Consider the following 19,392-nt stretch of genomic DNA (forward strand, 5'->3'; position numbering starts at 1 on the left):
CATGCACACGTACAAACACACACACACATACAGACACGCGCACACACACATGGAGGAAGGCATTGATCTTGATTATTGCTGCTTTCTCATATTCACAGAAGCACATCACTGACACACACGCAGACAGACACACACACACACACACGTACACACACACACATCTCTGGCTGATTTAAGGCGTATATTGTCAGTATTTAAAACACTGCAGTCTGCACGGCTGATACTGTGGCTTTACTGTGGGTTTGGTTTGTAAGCTGTCACTGATTTAAATGTGATGAACACTGGAACACACTGAGTGGATGAATAAAATCACACCAGTAAATGTATTTATAGTTGGCTAATAATAAAGTGGTTTAATGTGTTCAGTATGGTTGCTAGGCAGTTGCTAAGATGTCAGGTTTGTAAAACTGTGTGCATTTATGTCAGAAACTGTGCTAAATTCCCCTAAATTGTCGGCGTACATGCGTTAACCACTGTTTCTTTCACAAAAACGTGCATATTATTTCCATATATATTTAAATTTGTGGGGCGTCACGGTGGCGCGGTGGGAGCCTCGTATGGGTCAGCTGCCGTTTCTGTGTGGAGTTTGCATGTTCTCTCTGCATTCGCATGGGTTTCCTCCTGGTGCTCCGGTTTCCCCCTTAAGTCCAAAGACATGCGCCATAGGTGAATTGAATAAGCTAAATTGGCCATAGTGTATGTCTGTGAATGATGTATGTGTATGAACTTATCCCAGTACTGGGTTGTAGCTTTAAGGGCATCTGTAGGCATATGTATGATAAACATATGCTGGGTAAGTTGGTGGTTCATTGCGCTGTGGCGACCCCTGATAAATAAAGGCACTAAGCCGAAGGAAAATGATTGATGATTGATGATTAATGAATGATCTATAATAACAATTAAAACAACAAAAAAGACAAAACAAAATTACCAAAAAAAAAACACGAATGAAACTGAAATAAAATAAATAAAAGCCAATAAGTCAAAATATTATATGATATGACTAAAAATATTAATAAAATAAGCAGTAATACAAATATATATTTTAAAATCAAAACAAAAATGACAAAAGACTTAAATGAAAAATGAAAGTGTATTAAAAATGAACAGTATCATTTTTACACCTAAAACTAATAACATTAGTAATAAAAATAAAGCATAAATATAAGAAATTACCTAATTAAGATAAAATGTACATGAAACATTAATAATACCACTTAAAACAAAAAACCTAAATATAAAAAACTTAAAAGGAAACTGAAACCAAGAGCCAATATGTCAAAATATAATATAATATGACTAAAAATATTTATAAAATAAGCAACAATACAAATATATTTTAAAAAATAAAACTGCAAATAAATTACAAAAAATATTAAAATAAATAATATTAAAATTCAATATTATTTTTGTATTATTAAAATTAGTACATCAATATTTATGAATAAATAAATTACAAAAATAATCCAAATGGAAACTGAATCAAAAATAAAATAAAAATAAATAAGTCAAAATGTAATATCACATGACTAAAATATTAAAAATAACTACAAATAAATCAAATTAGTAATAAAAATATAACAAAATATTTTTTAAATTAAAAAAATTTAAATAAATCTACATAAATAAATAGAAAATATAATAACAATTTAAACAACAACAACAAAAAATCACAAAATAACAGAAACTAAAAACAAAAAATAAATAAACAAAAGCCAATAAGTCAAACATGATATGACATGACAAAAAATATTAATAAAATAAGCAATAATACAAATATAGTTTTTAAAAATCAAAGCTAAACTGCACAAAAATAAAAAACTTTTTTTATTTAAGAAAATAATTGTAATAAAAATATAACATTCGTTCATGCATTTATTGTCTTTTTGACTTAGTCCCTTTTGAATCAGGGTCGCCACAGCGGAATGAACTGCCAACTTATCCAGCATATGTTTTATTTAGTGGATGCCCTTCCAGCTGCCACCCATCACTGGGAAACATCCATTCACACTCATTCACCCATACACTAAAGACAATTTCGCTTACCTAATTCCTTGTGTTTAGACTTGTGGGGGTAACAACATGGGGAGAACATCCAAACTCACAGTAATACCAACTGACCCAGCCGAGGCTCAAACCAATGACCTTCTTGCTGTGAGGTGACAGTGCTACCCACTGCAACACCATGCAGCCCCCCAAAATATAACAAAAATATTTGTATAAAATAAAATGTAATTTACATAAATTAACTGAAAATGGATAATAATAAGTAAAATAAACACAAAAATGATAAAAAATAAAAATGATACAAAAATAAAACAAAACGAAAGCCAATAAGTCGAAATATGATTAATTCTACAGTGAACAAAAGGAAATCTAAGGTGTTTCCACAGTTTCTTTATTTTTCCAGCCGCTTGCTTGGGTTTGTAGGTCATTTCTAAACAGACTCAGATAAGATGGTAAGTTTCCACATTAATATTGCATTCAGTTGTGCAGTCATGAGTGCTTGTTTCACGTTCTAACAAGCGGTTCACTTGGATGGGTCATCTGAAATTACAATCAAAAGCAACCGTTTTTATAATAAAACCTCTTAACCCTGATCCCATTTACACTCAAAGCATCATGAAACGTTATTCTCAGGTGGTGCTGGGAAGGATTGTGTTAATTTGTAGCATTATTGAAGCTGTAGACTCGTATTGGAGCGTCCTGTTCTCAAGAACAGTCTGTTTCACAGCCGACCACCGAAGCCACTTCCCATTATACAGTGCCACAGCCTAATATTGGCACTGTTGGAATATATGAATGTCTTGTTCCTTCATTCATTCATACATTTTCCTTCGGCTTAGTTCCTTATATATCAGGGGTCGCCACGGAGGAAGGAACCACCAACACCAGCGGCCAGTACGGACAATTTAGGGGGGGGGGGGGGGTATAAGTCTCTGATGCTCCTTTTTAAAGTTTCAGCTAAAAATACCAAACAAGTATTGTTTCATGACTCTTTGCTCCTTTGAGGCTTTGATCGAGAGATCTGTGCGGGACTAGATTTTGAATCCCGCACCCGCCAGGTTTTAGTCCGAACCCAACACAAACGCTCCCGCTTATGTTCAGCATTCATTCAGTGGATTATATATAATTATTCTGAAATTATCACTATAATTTTATTTATTTAATTATATGTTTAATTGGTTGTCTTGATAAAAAGATTCATGATAAGAAAGACTAAAAATAAAATTTCTTTTACTATTTTATTATTATTTTATTTTATTTTAATTTGTTTTATTTTATTATTTTTTTATTTTAATTAATTATTTTACGATTTTATTTTATGATTTTATTTTATTATTTTATTTTTAAAACCAGCTGCCATAGATATCCCCATTATAAACTGACACAAAAATTAATAGTAAAATTCATATTTTATATATGTAACGCCGGGGGTGACACACACAACTGGAGGTAAGATCCACAATGGGTTCAGATCATTTTGGAAGGGCACTTTCTATCCAAGACTAAAGAGGGCATGTGCACTGCACAGGTTGAGCCCTATGTGTGCAAGTGTCTGGACCCACCTATTATGCCCCTTTTTACAAGATGTAAAATAAGTCTCTGATGCTCCTATTTAAAGTTTCAGCTAAAAATTCCAAACAAGTATTGTTTCATGACTCTTTGCTCCTTTGAGGCTTTATTCGAGAGATCTGTGCGGGACTAAATTTTAAATCCCGCACCCGCCAGGTTTTAGTCCAAACCCAACACAAACGCTCCCGCTTATGTTCAGCATTCGTTGTCCCGCTGCCCGACCTTCTCCGTTTTCTACCCGCTGCGCCCATTCCCGCTTATGGGCGGGGGAGAACAAAACCATAAACCACCCAGCTATACAGAGTCCAGACAGCCTATAACACGCTGTCTGTATGAACACACACACACAGCACCAAGCAAGTGACACACACAGACAGCCACATCACGCTCTCTCTCATTCACACACACACAGACAGCAACAAACAAGCTAAACGCAGCATCACGCTGTCTCATTCACACACATACATACACATGCTCGCTCGCTCAGGAGTCGGGAGCGAAATTGTTAGACCACCTGCTCCCGTCCAAAAATACACCAGTTACCGACCTCTCCCGCATTTTGTTCGGAAATTTATTCCCACGCTAAAAGAAATCTGGCTGAGTCCAGCGGCTCCCACGGTACAGCCGAGGGAATGCAGACCTCTGCTTTGATCCTAATTGTGCAATTTTGGTGACTGCCGCTTTAAATTCAAATGAGATTGTGTTCTTTTCAAAAGAGGGCGGAGCTACAAATGACTGTGTGTCAGCATTTCGGCAGATTCAAATCTCTAATAGCGGTCAGCTGCTTCTCACTCAGGGCTGACCATGCTAATGAGGGAGAGTTGGTCACTAGTGGGCGGGGCTTTCTCCTACTGATGACATGTACAAAGGGAGAATGTCAGTCAAAGTGTTTTTATCAAGTGCGATTATAAAAACATATAATTAATATAGGCTGGCTATACTCACACACTGCTGCCACACCCCCCCCTCATAAAAGGGATTCATATGTAATACGTCTTTTTTAAATGAGTATCCCAAAGGTACACGGATGGTCTAATTAGCATATCAGGAATTAATTGGTAAAACATTTATGAAATTTTATTCAAATTTGTCTTTGCTCATCTTTACCATGGATACTAATGTTAGTGGACACAGTATAACACATGCCTTCTGTAAGCCTGAGAGACAGGGCAGCAAATGAGAATGACTGAGGTGGTTTTACTGTTAAAGCACCGGTACAAAACAAGAGCACTAACTCAGAGCTGAGTGTTAATACACACACACATACACACACACACAGCGAGACAGAGCCAATGTGCTGGCAGTCGCTCACACCGTAACACTCCAAAACTGCTGGATCAGCATTTGTGTGTTAGTCGCGGTAATGAAGGCTCCTCGGACGCAGCTTCTGAACTCTAGATCTTTTTGATGTACAAAAAGTTCTCCTACGCCTATAATAGATGACTGGATACGGTATTATCATGGTGTTATTTGAATTTAATTGAATTTCAGTGTAAATATCATGGCTTGTGGATAAAAATGACCTTTTTAAGGCCATGCTTCATATGTAAAGTATTTGAGTTTCTGTATTATGGTGCAGTTTTGTAAGGATTGGACTGAATAAAATACTTCAAATGCTTCATCCTTTATTCAAATCATTCAGATCTTAGTGGTCAAGCATGTGTTTGCACAATAAAAATAAATAATTATTATAGAATATGTATAGAGTTGAACTAAATTATTATACGTCCTTTGAATGTTTTTCTTTTTCAAATATTTGTCAAATGATGTTTAACAGAGCACGGAATTTTTCACAGTATTTCCTATAATGTTTTTTCTTCTGTAGAAAGTCTTATTTGTTTTATTTCGGCTATAATAAAAGCAGTTCTTAATTTTTTTTCATAGAAATATTTTTAGTAAATAGTAATCATTTAGTTTGAATCATAGTGGATTATATATAATTATTATGAAATTATCACTATAATTTAATTATTTATTTAATTATTTGTTTAATTGGTTGTCTTGATAAAAAGATTCATGATAAGAAAGACTAAAAATACAATTTGTTTTATTATTTTATTTTATTATTATTTATTTTATTTAAATTTTTTTATTATTATTTATTTTAATTAATTATTTTATTTTATTTTATTATTTTATTTTAAAACCAGCTGCCATAGATATTCCCATGATAAACTGACACAAACATTAATAGTAAAATTTGTATTTTATATATTTCATTTATTTAAATTTGTTGCCAAAGAGGATTAAACAACTCAAACATCAATACTAAAGCTTTTTTGTACTATTTATTCTTTATTTATTTTTAATTTAATTTTAATTAATTTTGGAGTATTTTTTAAATTTGATTTTAATTTATTGTATTTTATAATTTTATTTAATTTTATTGTATTATTATTTTATTAAATTTTATTTATTATTTTATTTTATTAATATTTTATTTTAATTTGCTATTTTATTTTATTATTTTTTTTTATTTTAAAACCAGCTGCCATAGATATTTGCATGATAAAATGACACAAACCTTTCGGCTTTTTAAATTTATTAGTCCCTTTAATAATCTGTGGTCACCACAGCGAAATAAACCGCCTTTTTTGGTACTATTTATTCTTTATCTATTTTTTATTTAATTTAAATTAATTTAAGTGAATTCTTATTTTATTTTATTTTATTTTAGCTGCCATATATATTTCAGTTATTTAAATTGGTTGCCAAAGAAGATTCAACTACTCAAACATAATTTATTTTACTATTTATTCTTTATTTATTTTTTATTTAATTAAAATTTATTTGAGTGTTTTTTTTAAATCAGCTGCCATAGAAGTTTGCATGATAAACTGACACAAACATTAATATTAAAACTGATATTTCAGTTTTATTTTCATTTGTTGCCAGAGGATTAAACAACTCAAACATCAATACTATTTTTACTATTTTATTTTACTCCTAATTTAATTTAATTTAATTTAATTTAATTTAATTTAATTTAATTTAATTTAATTTAATTTAATTTAATTTAATTTAATTTAATTTAATTTAATAATATTTTATTTAATTCAGCAACAGAGGTTAAAATGAGCTAAAACAACTCAAAAATCAATATTAAAATAATTTCTTGTGCCATTTTAGTCTATATGTTCCTCAATGTTCCTCAGCGCACATTTTAACACTGCCGGTGCGACTCTAGCTGCCCATCGCTCGGTGTGTGTTAATGTTTCAGCACTTCAGCAGAAAACCTGTTTAAAAATAATTTTGTGTTTGAGCGAGCGGTCAAACATGCTTTCCACAGATGGCAATATAAGTCTCTTCATAATTCATATGCTAACGGAAGATGTCAAGGGAATCGTATCTTCAGATGGCAAGTGAAAGATGTGCACAGGGGAAGAGAAGTGGGCGGCAAATGCTTTCACCTGTCAGGAGCTTCTGAGAGTTTTATTCGGCCCATTCACAACTCACAGTCACTAAGCTTTAAATGCAAAACAGCTGCAATCACCATAACGCTTTTCGTGCAAAATCAAGCTTATTTACATTTATATAAGGAAGTGCGTGTAAAGAGGTTAACAGTATGACAGTCAAGTAAATTAAGTAATTTGATTAAAATAAAAATATGTGTAAGATTGAAAAAACAAAAACAAAAATAGTTATTTAGAAATAGCATGTCTTGTATATAGGACATGTCTTGTATGAGACACAGAAATAGGGCATTTTTAAAGCAAGCAAAAAAAAAAAAAAATATATATATATATATATATATATATATATATATATATATATATATATATATATATATATATATATATATATATATATATATATATATATATATATATATATATATAAATATTTGTAAAATATTTTTTTTAATTTGTAATTTTTTTATTGTTACCATTATATTTTTTTTATTAATTTAATTTTATTATTTTTAAGTTTATTTTTATTTTATTTTATTTTATTTTATTTTATTTTATTTTATTTTATTTTATTTTATTTTATTTTATTTTATTTTATTTTATTTTATTTTATTTTATTTTATTTTATTTATTTTTAATCTGTCTGGGCCAGAAAAATTGTGCTATGGTGGATGTGTTACCTTCCTGCGAGTTAACAATAATGTGTTGCACATTCATGCAGCTAAAACTTAAAAAAGATCAAAATAATATTTTTTTTATTGTCTAACTGATACCTTTAATCATTAAAAAACTCCCTCTTTTAGTTAACGGTTAATCAGCCATTATGAGCATCTCTATTTCCTAAATGATGTTCAGCAGAGCAAGGAATTTTTCACAGAATTTCTTCAATATTTTTTTCTTCTGGAGAATATCTAAGCGTGCTTTCACACCTGAATCGATTCCGTTGTTCTGAAACAGAGATTACAATTGTTACATTGTTGCTCTTTGCTCTTGGTGCTGTTCGCTTTCACACTGCAAAGTTTCTAACCGGACCAAAAGAGCTAAAACAAGTCACGTGTGAGTAAACTCTCCTCACATTGGTTTGAGTCCCGCTCAGCTGTCAGGGTGGTCATTTGGTGGTGTTTGACAAGGTGCATGCGACGTGTCTGAAAAGCGAGGAGGGATGCGGTGGGAAGGGGGGAGAAGGGAGCGCAACGTATTTGAGGACCGGTAGGGAGCCGAGACCACCTCATGCAAGCGATCTCTGAGCGATTGTTTTGGCACGGATCCAAGCACGATTGGTGGTTTCACATATGCCAAACGAACCGCGCTTACTGGGCAAACGAGACAGGTTCCGAAACAAAAGTCTAGGTGTGAAAGCACTCTTATTTTGTTTTATTTCGGCTAGAATAAAAGCAGTTTTAATTTTTTAAAAGCCCTTTTAAGGCCTCTTTTAGCTATATTTGTCTACGATAACTTGCCTAATTACCCTAACCTGCCTAGTTAGCCTAATTAACCTAGTTAAGCTTTTAAATGTCACTTTAAGGTGAATACTATCTTGAAGAATATCTAGTCAAATAGTATGTGCTGTCATCATGGCAAAGATAAAATAAATCAGCTACTAGAAATGAGTTATTAAACCTAGCCATTAGAAATGTGCTGATAATTGACGCTCCTCCATACCTTGCTAATCTTGTTCATATCACCACACCTTCTCGAACACTCTTCTTCTTCCGTTCACCTCACTGTTCCCTCTGTCCGCCTTGTCACCATGGGGAGAGCAGATCCTTCAGCCACTCTGCTCCTCAGCTTTGGAATTCACTTCCTCCCAATCTCCGTAATTTAAACTCTCTTTCACAATGTAAATCTAAACTCAAAACACATCTGTTTAGAACAGCTTATTCACTTAAACCCGACTGCATTTTTAGTACAAGTTTAATACAATTTTGTATTGTACTCTATTGACTTTTATTGTGTTTTTATTTAAACTGATTGTTCTAGCTGTCCTGTACGCTGACCTTGAGTGTCATGAATGGCGCCTTTAAATAAAATGCATTATTATTATTATTATTATAAAAAAATCTTCTCTCTGGTAAACAGAAATTGGGCAAAACATTTACAGCAGGGCTAATAATTCAGGAGGGCTAATAATTCTGACTTCAGCTGTATTTGGGAAGTGCTCTTGACAGTTGCATTTATCAATCACCGTCTCCATCTTTATAAATTGTAAAATGGTCAAAGGTGTGCTTTGGCTGATGGTATCTCAGTCTTGTGTTGTCCTTTGCTTTAATCAGATTTCTCTGTGGTGTCAGCAAGGCTCGGCCATCACTCGGCTCTCTGAAGCCTGTAATCTTGTTACTGCTCTGGCACACAGGGAGGAGGCAGCGCCATATGAAATCTTTATTACCCCCCTACTCCACATTTTATCCAGCCGCTGCCTTCTGCATATTCACTCATTAGGTTGGACATTGTGTGATGTTCCTTATTGCTGTCTCTGCAGAATGAAAACGCTCGCCTTTCATGGACTGTTTTTGGAAGTTCATGGCTTGAGGCTACGACTGCAAAAACTCTCTCTCTCTCTCTCTCTCTCTCTCTCTCTCTCTCTCTCCAATTCAATTTATTTATTAATTTTGCTTTGGCTTAGTCTCTATTTCAAAGATCGCCACAACGGAATGAACCGCCAACTATTCCTGCATATGTCTTACGCTGTTAATGCCCTTCCAGCTGCAACCCAGTGCTAGGAAATTACCACAATTTCAGGAAAGGTGTGTATGTGTGAACAGGCCCTTTTTGAAAATACCGGTAAATTCTTTCCAGCTATTTTCCAGAAAGAGAAGTTGTAACATTACCGGTAATTTCCCAGAATGCTGCTCTGTGTAAACGCAGAAGGAAGATTGCGGGAAAGAGCGTGTGCACGTCTAGAATGTGCTGACGTGAAACATCTACTCCAGCCAATCAGAACAGTCAGACGCATTCACGTCCATGCGGTTTATGAAAATAAAAGCCTTTGAATATTTTTCCAGACACATTTAGCTGCTGGATGTTTGTCAGATAACGTTTAGGTTCCTTCTTAATGTCAACTGTGTAAATAATTATTGATAACATGCTTATGATAAGCCGTTGTTTGTTTACCTTCAAGCTTTGCTTCCTTCAGTTGCTTGACGCGTCGCGTGTGCCCGTGAAGAAGCCGGTGAGCGCCAACACACAGATATCATGTACATCTCGACATGTGAAAGTGTTTCTCTATATGTTTTCATCGAAGTTGTTCACAATACTGATCCATCCACATAGTTTGTGATGTAATCAAATGTTGACAAATACAAGCGCAGCCATTTAGAGCTCATTTCTGGTTAATGATGTCAGAATTTGCTGCTATTTTGGAATGGAATGCTCTTTTCTGGAAAAATTTCGTAACGTACTCGCCTGTGTAACAGCACTTTTTTTAATTTGCCGTTTTTGTAAATACTAAATAAAGCTCAGATTTGATAGACGAGCACCACAGAACCATCAAGATTATTACACTGTTGAAGTCTGTGAGAAACTCACACCTGAGCAATGCATGTGTCATGATTACCAGCGATCTAACCACCAGACATGGTAAACATTCATTCTCACATGAACTACAAATCTGCCATGTTATAGACTACATAAAGGTAGTTCTTTAAAGGTAGTTGTAAAAAATACACTAATACACTTTAGTATGGTTCAAAACCTTTTTACTATAAATTACTATTATATTTTTGTTTAATTACTGGTGTGTGTGACCATGCATTGCTTTGAAACAGTAGAATGTATGTAATCGTAAATGAAATGTATGTAATATGTAAATGACTAATCTCTTGGCATACACTTTACTAACCCATGAGGGTGTTTGAACCTTTGAATCAAAATTCGAAGCAGTCACGTGGGTATTTTCCACCTGGGGATACACATCCAGAGGTCCTCAGATTATGCGGAGTCACTGATTGGATCCAAGACCAATGATGTGATGATCCCAAGGTTTCCATAATCCTGGACCAGGCCGTGTCCTGAGCAGCTGCTGAGCCGGTCATGGAGAAGTGGAGAACATGGGACTGATTCCATGACTGAACTTAAACAATAATAACTGAACTACTCTGTTCTAATTACTATGACCATTTATGTGAAGCTGCTTTGACACAATATACATTGTAAAAGCGCTATACAAATAAAGCTCAATTGAATTGAATATAGGCGAAAATGAAGCTTCAGACTTCACTGATCACGTGATGATGGCAAAATGAATCAAGCTCCGGTACACTGCTTCACTGTGAGATGTAGCGTTTTTTTGATACATGCTTAGAAGCCTCGGCACACAATGTCACATCACTACTGTTTATGCTGGTATTTCACCCCTGTCTGATTGCCCAGGTAAAAATAAAGTGCACTAAAATGCACTTTTTTAAAGTATACTTAGTACACTTTTCAGTAATGTACTAAAAGTTCTCTATTTTCGCACACTAATTTTGTACTTAATGTACTAAAAGATAGTATTAAGTATATTTTAGGATAAACTTAATACCATCTAAGTGTACTCAACTGTGCTATTTTGAGACGCCCTGAAATTGAACTAAAATGTGCTTTTAACATACTATATCTGTATTTTAAAAAATATGTTTAGTTACAACTAGAAATACACTTGAACCCTACTTTTAAACATTTAAATATATTTATGACTAATATAAAGCATAATAGTAATATATTAAAAGAATATACAAATTGTAAAAAAAAAAGTGTGCTAAATACTGTATTAAAAAGTATTTTGGGATAATGTACTTCTACTACAATACATTACAAACAGATTTTTAATAAAGTCAATTTAATGTAAACTTAAAATTACCACACTCAAAATCAAGTGAAGTGTTAGTGATAATAATGCATTCATATTAAGTGTACTTAAGTACAACTTTTGGGAAAATGTACTTCTACTACAATACATTACTAATAGATTTTTTATATATTAACTTATTTTAAACTTAGGATTAGTATGTAAACTGCACTGCAAAAAATGCTTTTCTTACTTGGATTTTTTGTCTTGTTTCTAGTCCAAATATCTTACAATTCCTAAATTAAGAAGCATTTTCTAGACAAGAAAAACATATAGTCTTGTTTTCAGAAATAATATGCCAAAAATAGCTGAGTTTTTCCTTTAAACAAGCAAAATAATCTGCCAATGGGGTAAGCAAAATAATCTTACGACAAAAGAAAAAACAAGATTAATTTGTTTACCCCATTGGCAGATTATTTTGCTTGTTTTAAGGAAAAACTCACTTATTATTGGCATTTTATTTCTCAAAACAAGACAATATGTTTTGCTTGTCTAGAAAATGCTTCTTGATATATAAAGTTTTAGATATTTAGACTAGAAACAAGACAAAAAATCTAAGCAAGAAAAGCATTTTTTTGCGTACTAAAAATCAACTAATGTTTAAAGCATTTAAAGCACACTTTTGAAAAACACACTAATAAAACTCTTTTGGATGTTTTTTTCTGTAGTGTACTTTATTGTAGTACACTAAACATTTATTTAAATATTACTGGTATTTAGTATACTTTTGTCAAGTGTACTAAAGTCCTACTGAAGTATAAACATACTTTTAATTAGTATATTTATAGTGTAAAACCATCAAACTTTTATTTGACACAAAAAAATAACAATGTACTAAAAATGTATTTGCGGGTATTTAAGTGTATTTTAAATGCATTTAATTATATATTTTTTTCACCTGGGTGACCATTCTCATAATAAAGCTGCATTTTGAACTACCCCGGTTTGCATAGCATCCTGACGCAGCAGCATGTGACTTCATTCTCCATATGAGTCATCTTTAAGCTGCCATCACCAAATAATCCTTTTTATATAAAGTATTAAATACATTTCAGTTGTTCATTGCTATGATACATATCTAATTTTTAGTTATATTTCATTTTTATGTTTGTATTGTTTGAGTTTCTATCAAAATCTAATTCAATCCCATGCCAACAGCTCCTTTTAAAATAATACTCCCAGGAAAAAACATGTCATGTTCAATACTTATTTTCCCCGCTGTATATACCAAATTGTACCAAAAACCGTGTCTCTACAACCAAGATATGAACTGAACCGTGAGCAATCGGGACCATTGCACCCCTAGTTTCTACCCTAATGTGAGCCATTAAGCATCAGGACATGCATGAGTCTGGGATGAGCGTAGGCAGCTGAGGGATTCTGGGATGTGCACCATGATGTCCTGATGCATTGTGCATTCTATAATGGATAGACACGAGGAGGAGTGTACAGAAGTAAGTCGTACAGTATGTAGGTTACTTGAGAGAGGCAAATGCAAAGGCCTGTATGGCTGGAGGGGATGGACCACGTGGACCGTGGCATCTGACTGCTAAATGAATCTAGGGGCTCGCCGGCGTGTTGATGCCACAAGCACACAGCAGATGAGTTTGCCAGACTTTAAATATTACATCAAAAACCGACGCTTTGCTATTTCAGGCCTCCGCTAAAAGTGTATTGATTGGAGAAATTGCTTTTAGATGGAAGGAAAAGCGCTGTCGTGAATGTTTGCTTGTCTAGTCGCTGTTTTGTGTGTTTGGGTTTGTTTGTTATATTGTGGGTAATATTTCTTTATGTTTTTGATAGTTTTTAAAGGGGACTAAATCAGGGTGGTTGTGGCTCCTTAAAAGGTCTTAAAGGGCAGCTAGGTTACTCCTTATTTTAGATTTATTATGAAACACTTATTTCAGTGTTTTGCGTCTCCAGAATGTGTATGTAAAGTTTCAGCTCAAAACACCCGTCGGATTTTTCATTATACCTTTTAAAAGATTCTACTTTATACATTTTTCCCCCACACGTGACTACCGGGACATGTTACTACGCGAAGCTGACAATCAATTCTGTAGACGGGGTGACCACACTTCTACGTCAAGTTGCGATCGGTCTGAAAACCGCTCCAATTGGTCCACCGTTTTTATGATGTTTAATTGAGAAAAAAAGCACTGGGTGTTTATTTCACCCCAAGATGACGGTCTCTACACTATACCTACACATATTCCTGTCCAAACAGCTTGAAAAGTAGATTTTTCACCATAGGTGCCCTTTAAAGTTTTCTTTATAAAAGGCCTTGAATTCAGATTAGATGAGCCTTAAAGGGCATCGATGATGCAAAATCAACTTCTGGAAGCTGTTTGGACAGAAGTGTGTAGATTTAGTGTGTCCACTGTCATATGAGTGACTAAGTGATATAAACACAACAAGCCTCTTTTTGTAAAAAAAATCCCTGACGTTAAAATAGGATCCAAATCTCACTGATTTTAAGACCCACTGGACGGTAAATCTTGTTTATTTGGTACAGTAGCATAATAGCAGTGTGTATAGCTGTATACAGTTGAAGAATTATTAGCCCCCCTGTTTATTTTTTAAATCAGGGTGGTTGTGGGTCCTTAAAAGGTCTTAAAGGGCACCTAGGTTACTCCTTATTTCAGATTTATTATGAAACACTTATTTCAGTGTTTTGCGTCTCCAGAATGTGTATGTAAAGTTTCAGCTCAAAACACCTGTCGGATTTTTCATTATACCTTTTACAAGATTCTACTTTATACATTTTTCCCCCACACGTGACTACCGGGACAGGTTACTACGCGAAGCTGTCAATCAATTCTGTGGGCGGGGGGACCACACTCCTACGTCAAGTTGCGATCGGTCTGAAAACCGCTCCAATTGGTCCACCGTTTTTATGATGTTTAATTGAAAAAAAAAGCACTGGGTGTTTATTTCACCCCAACATGACGGTCTATACACTATACCTACACATATTCCTGTCCAAACAGCTTGAAAAGTCGATTTTTCACCATAGGTGCCCTTTAAAGTTTTCTTTATAAAAGGCCTTGAATTCAGATTAGATGAGCCTTAAAAGGCATCGCTGATGCAAAATCAACTTCTGGAAGCTGTTTGGACAGAAGTGTGTAGATTTAGTGTGTCCACTGTCATATGAGTCACTAAGTGATATAAACACAACAAGCCTCTTTTTGTAAAAAAAAATCCCTGACGTTAAAATAGGATCCAGATCACACTGATTTTAAGACCCACTGGATGGTAAATCTTGTTTATTTTGTACAGTAGCCTAATAGATATAGCAGTGTGTATAGCTGTAGTTGAAGAATTATTAGCCCCCCTGTTTATTTTTTTTCACAATTTCTATTTAACAGAGAAAAGAGTTTATCAACAAATTTCTCTACAGAATAGTTTTAATAACTTTTTTCTAATAACTGACTTATTTTATGAAGTTTAAAGGCTTAACTATGTTAATTTGGTTAACTAGGCAGGTTAGGGTAATTAGGCAAGTTATTGTATAATGTTAATGTGCTTTTTCTGTGGACAATCGAAAAAAATATTGCTTAAAGGGGCTAATCATTTTGTCTTTAAAATAGTGTTTAAAAAAATTAAAAACTGCTTTTATTATAGCCGAAATAAAACAAATAAGACTTTCCCCAGAAGAAGAAATATTATCAGACATACTGTGAAAATTGTTCATACCTTGGTCTGTTCAACATTATTTGGGAAATAATAAAGACTGCAACTGTATGTGTGTGTGTGTGTGTGTGTGTGTGTGTGTGTGTGTGTGTGTGTGTGTGTGTGTACTGCGAACTTTGTAATGGCATTCATGTGTGACTCATCATTTCAGAAAGGCTTGAATAAACTCCACCACAAATAAATCAAATAAGCTCAACCCAGGATCATTCTGAAAACGTAGTCCCGTGGACGTTTCTGGAGACCGCGAAATACGTCCCGGTAGGTAGTATGTCTGCATTTCATTTTTTTTAAGCTAACGATAAGAGGCAATATGACGCTGTTCCCTTTCGCGCTTATCTCCGTGTGGAGGGCTTTCCCGTCGCAACCAGTTTGTCTGGTCAGCTTATGGTGTACGTCGGCAGACTTCAGATGCAGAGAGGAGGTGTTGGCCACGGCACCGGGTTCGAGCCCGGGGAAGCACGGTTTCACAAATCAGGTAAGACAAAAACAGAATCCAAAAAATAAAGTGAACGAGTTCATAACAGGGTGAATATGTGGTGAAATCCGAAAACGTGGTAAAAAATCAGACGAGGGCATTTCTTTTTCTGGACGGCTTTTCTAAATTGTTAGTTGGGTTTAGGGAAGTGAGTGGGCGGGCGGGTCAATTGGGAGAATTGGTTGGGTTTAGAGAAGGAGGAGGGTGGGTCAGCCGATTGGCCGGTCGCACAGTCAATCAATCAGTCAGTCAGACAGCGGCCTCTGGTGGTTTCACGCGAGAACAGCACGGCCGCGAACGGCACTCGCAAGAGACATTTGAGATACAAAAAAGCGCACACAGCGGCCTCTCGCAGATTCGTGAAAACAAAAACTGCAAAAATACGTACCTCCCGGAACATATTTCACGGCCTCCTGAAACGTCCACGGCACTACGTTTTCAGAATGAGCCTGGGTTGAATAAGCTTACTTGATATTTTTGAGGAATAAACTGGATCTCTTCTTCATCAGAGTGTGTCTCTGTCACTTGTGCTGTCTATCTGACGTAACACGTTAGAAACAAACACACATGTGGAAACGATGGGAAGCAGCTTAAAGTTGACTCAACTTAAAATTGTAAAATTGTAACTTGCTGCACAGCTATTTTGACTCAACTTTTAACCCAAGTACTGTAGTCAACTCAAAAGCTGTGCACCAATATTCTAAGTTAATTCAACTTTTTCTACATACTTGTTAAACTATGCAGACACCCCATAAATGACTAGAGGCTTTAGAGTTCTGGATAAAGTGAGTTACTCCCTAAATAAAACCTGTCTAGGAAAATCCAGAGCTTCTCATTGTTCCACATATCAGCTCATCTTCTGCCTTCGCATACATTAGTCCTAACACATATTAATTATGAATAAAAATAAGTTCTGACAAAGTCCAATGAAGAGTAACCTGTCATGGCAGATTACATTGAAATCAAATATTTAACTGCATCTTATAGGCTTTCTTTTCTGGATGTTGTGTTGTAGATTGAAAGGATCATGACTTTAATTGCTGGCATTGAGATCCCAGAGGAACGTCAGCCTGCACTGGAAGGTAAATATATGAGGGAGACGGGGAAAAAATGACATGCTTTTCAAAATCAATACAACCAGTCTGTGGATGTAACGTATGGATTTTAAAGCTGCTTGGTATTTGAACTTAGTACCACCCAAAAGAGAAAATTCTTCTTGTACTAATCTTCATGTCATTACAGTGTCATTTCAAAGAAAATTGAAATGTTTTTAGCTGTATATTAAGAATGTCATTGGGGTTTCAGTGGTTTTCAGACCTCAAAACTGTATAATCTTATGTGTTTTGCAGAATAAATACAGGTCACATAAAGGAATTTACAGTATTTTTCAAGTGCTAATTATTGTTGTAGATTTTATAAATGCTGTTGGGTTTGCTTTTATTTTTAGTTAAGGTTTTTGAAATTGTGTATTTTTTTAAATGCTAGCTTTACTAATCTTAGTACTTTTATTTAAGTTATTTGTATGTTTTAAATATTGTTTCAGCTTAATTTTTTTATTTATTATTTTGAATTTTTTAACATTATAAATTTGTATTTTTTTAACTTTTATTTTGAGGGTTGTAATTTTGTAATTAGCTTTGAATGATATTTGTTTATTAATTTTTTTACATTTTTTATTTTTTGTTTATTTATCTATCTATCTATTTATTTATTTATTTATTTTTTTGTTTGTTTGTTTATTTATTATTTTTAACTGTATTGCTTCAATTTATTTAATTTTAATTTTAATCAAGTTTAAGATTAGTTTTTACATTTAATTTTTACTTATTTTTAGTTGAATCAAAAATCAGAATTTATAATAGATGTTTTAAATAGTTGTGACAGATGTTTTCTTTGGAGAACACTGTAGGGTGGAATATTAACATTGAAACTCAACATCTATGAAATGTCAGCAATAAACTGAAAAAAAACAGAAAAATTCTATAATATTAAGATGCTTAGAAAATAATTAGAAGCAGATTTTTGTTGTTTCTTTTTATGCAACCAAATAATTTTTTGATATTTTATTTTATTCATTTAACTTTATTTTATTTTATTTAAATTAGTTGACTTGATTTTATTTTAATTTTTAAGCAATATGTATTTAATAATGCATTTAAAATAATTTATTTTAGTTGACTTCATTTCATTTAAGCAAGATGTATTTAATAATGCATTTAAAATATTTTATTTTAGTTGACTTTATTTTATTTTATTTTATTTAAGCAAGATGTATTTAATAATGCATTTAAAATATTTTATTTTAGTTGACTTTATTTTATTTTATTTTATTTAAGTAATATGTATTTAATAATGCATTTAAAGTATTTTATTTTATTTAACTTTATTTTATTTTATTTAAACAATGTGGATTTAATAATGCATTTAAATTATTTTATTTTATTTAAGCAATATGTATTTAATAATCCATTTAAAATGTTTTATTTGACTTTATTTTATTTAAGCAATATGTATTTAATAATGCTTTTAAAATGTTTTATTTTATTTGACTTTATTTTATTGTATTTAAGCAATACATATTTAATAATGCATTTAAATTATATAGTAAGTAAGTAATGTGTATTTATATAGCGCATTTATCTTGTATGACCATGCATCCAAAGCAGTTCACAATCATGTGGGGGGCTCTCCACACCAACACCAGTGTGCAGCATCCACTTGGATGATGCGACGGCAGCCAAAGAACAATGGAGCCAATGCACTTATCACATTATATTATTTTGTTCATTTTATTTAAGCAATAGGTATTTAATAATGCATTAAAATATTTTATTTTATTTGACTTTATTTTATTTTATTAAAGCAATATGTATTTAATAATGCATTCAAATATTTTATTTTAATTTATTTTATTTTATTTCATTTAAGCATTAGGTATTTAGTAATGGATTTAAAAATATTTTATTTTATTTGACTATTTTATTCACGCAATGTGTTTAATAATCCATTTTAAATATTTTATTTTACTTAATTTTATTTTATTTTATTTAAGCATTAGGTATGTAGTAATGTGTTTAAAAATAATTTATTTTATTTTATTTGTCTTTATTTTATTTTGTTTAAGCAATAAGTATTTAATAATGCATTTACATTATTTTATTTTAATTTACTTTTATTTTATTTTGTTTTATTTTATTTCATTTTATTTGTTTTTATTTTATTTTATGTAAGCATAAGGTATTTAGTAATGCATTTAAAAATATTTTATTTTATTTTATTCCTGATTTAATATGCCTGTTTATAAACGTTATTTATTTGTTCATTGTACATGACTAAACAACAGTATATCCTCAAAGGGTTGCTTTCACAAAGCTTTGCCTCAGCTGAATCATCCCTCGAGTCAGAACTATTGC

At 32.9% G+C, this 19,392-nt stretch overlaps 2 protein-coding genes across 11 annotated transcripts in view; one reads left to right on the forward strand and one right to left on the reverse strand.

Moving 5' to 3' along the window:
• Nucleotides 1-19,392, reverse strand: part of slc12a5a (solute carrier family 12 member 5a) — a 2,560,186-nt gene that overhangs the window by 324,791 nt on the left and 2,216,003 nt on the right. The gene's annotated exons all lie outside the window — the stretch shown is intronic.
• Nucleotides 1-19,392, forward strand: part of anks1ab (ankyrin repeat and sterile alpha motif domain containing 1Ab) — a 413,081-nt gene that overhangs the window by 19,670 nt on the left and 374,019 nt on the right. For all 10 annotated transcript variants that reach the window (XR_015492423.1, XM_087254734.1, XM_087254731.1 and 7 more), the window contains one exon: nt 16,995-17,061. Coding sequence is in view for 9 of the 10 variants with exons in the window: in XM_087254734.1 (XP_087110860.1) it covers nt 16,995-17,061 (67 nt within the window). In the remaining variant the exon portion in view is untranslated. The remainder of the gene's footprint in view (nt 1-16,994; nt 17,062-19,392) is intronic.

This window comes from Danio rerio, chromosome 6, assembly GCF_052040795.2.
Source record: "Danio rerio strain M-AB ecotype USA chromosome 6, GRCz13ab, whole genome shotgun sequence".
NCBI lineage: Eukaryota > Metazoa > Chordata > Actinopteri > Cypriniformes > Danionidae > Danio > Danio rerio.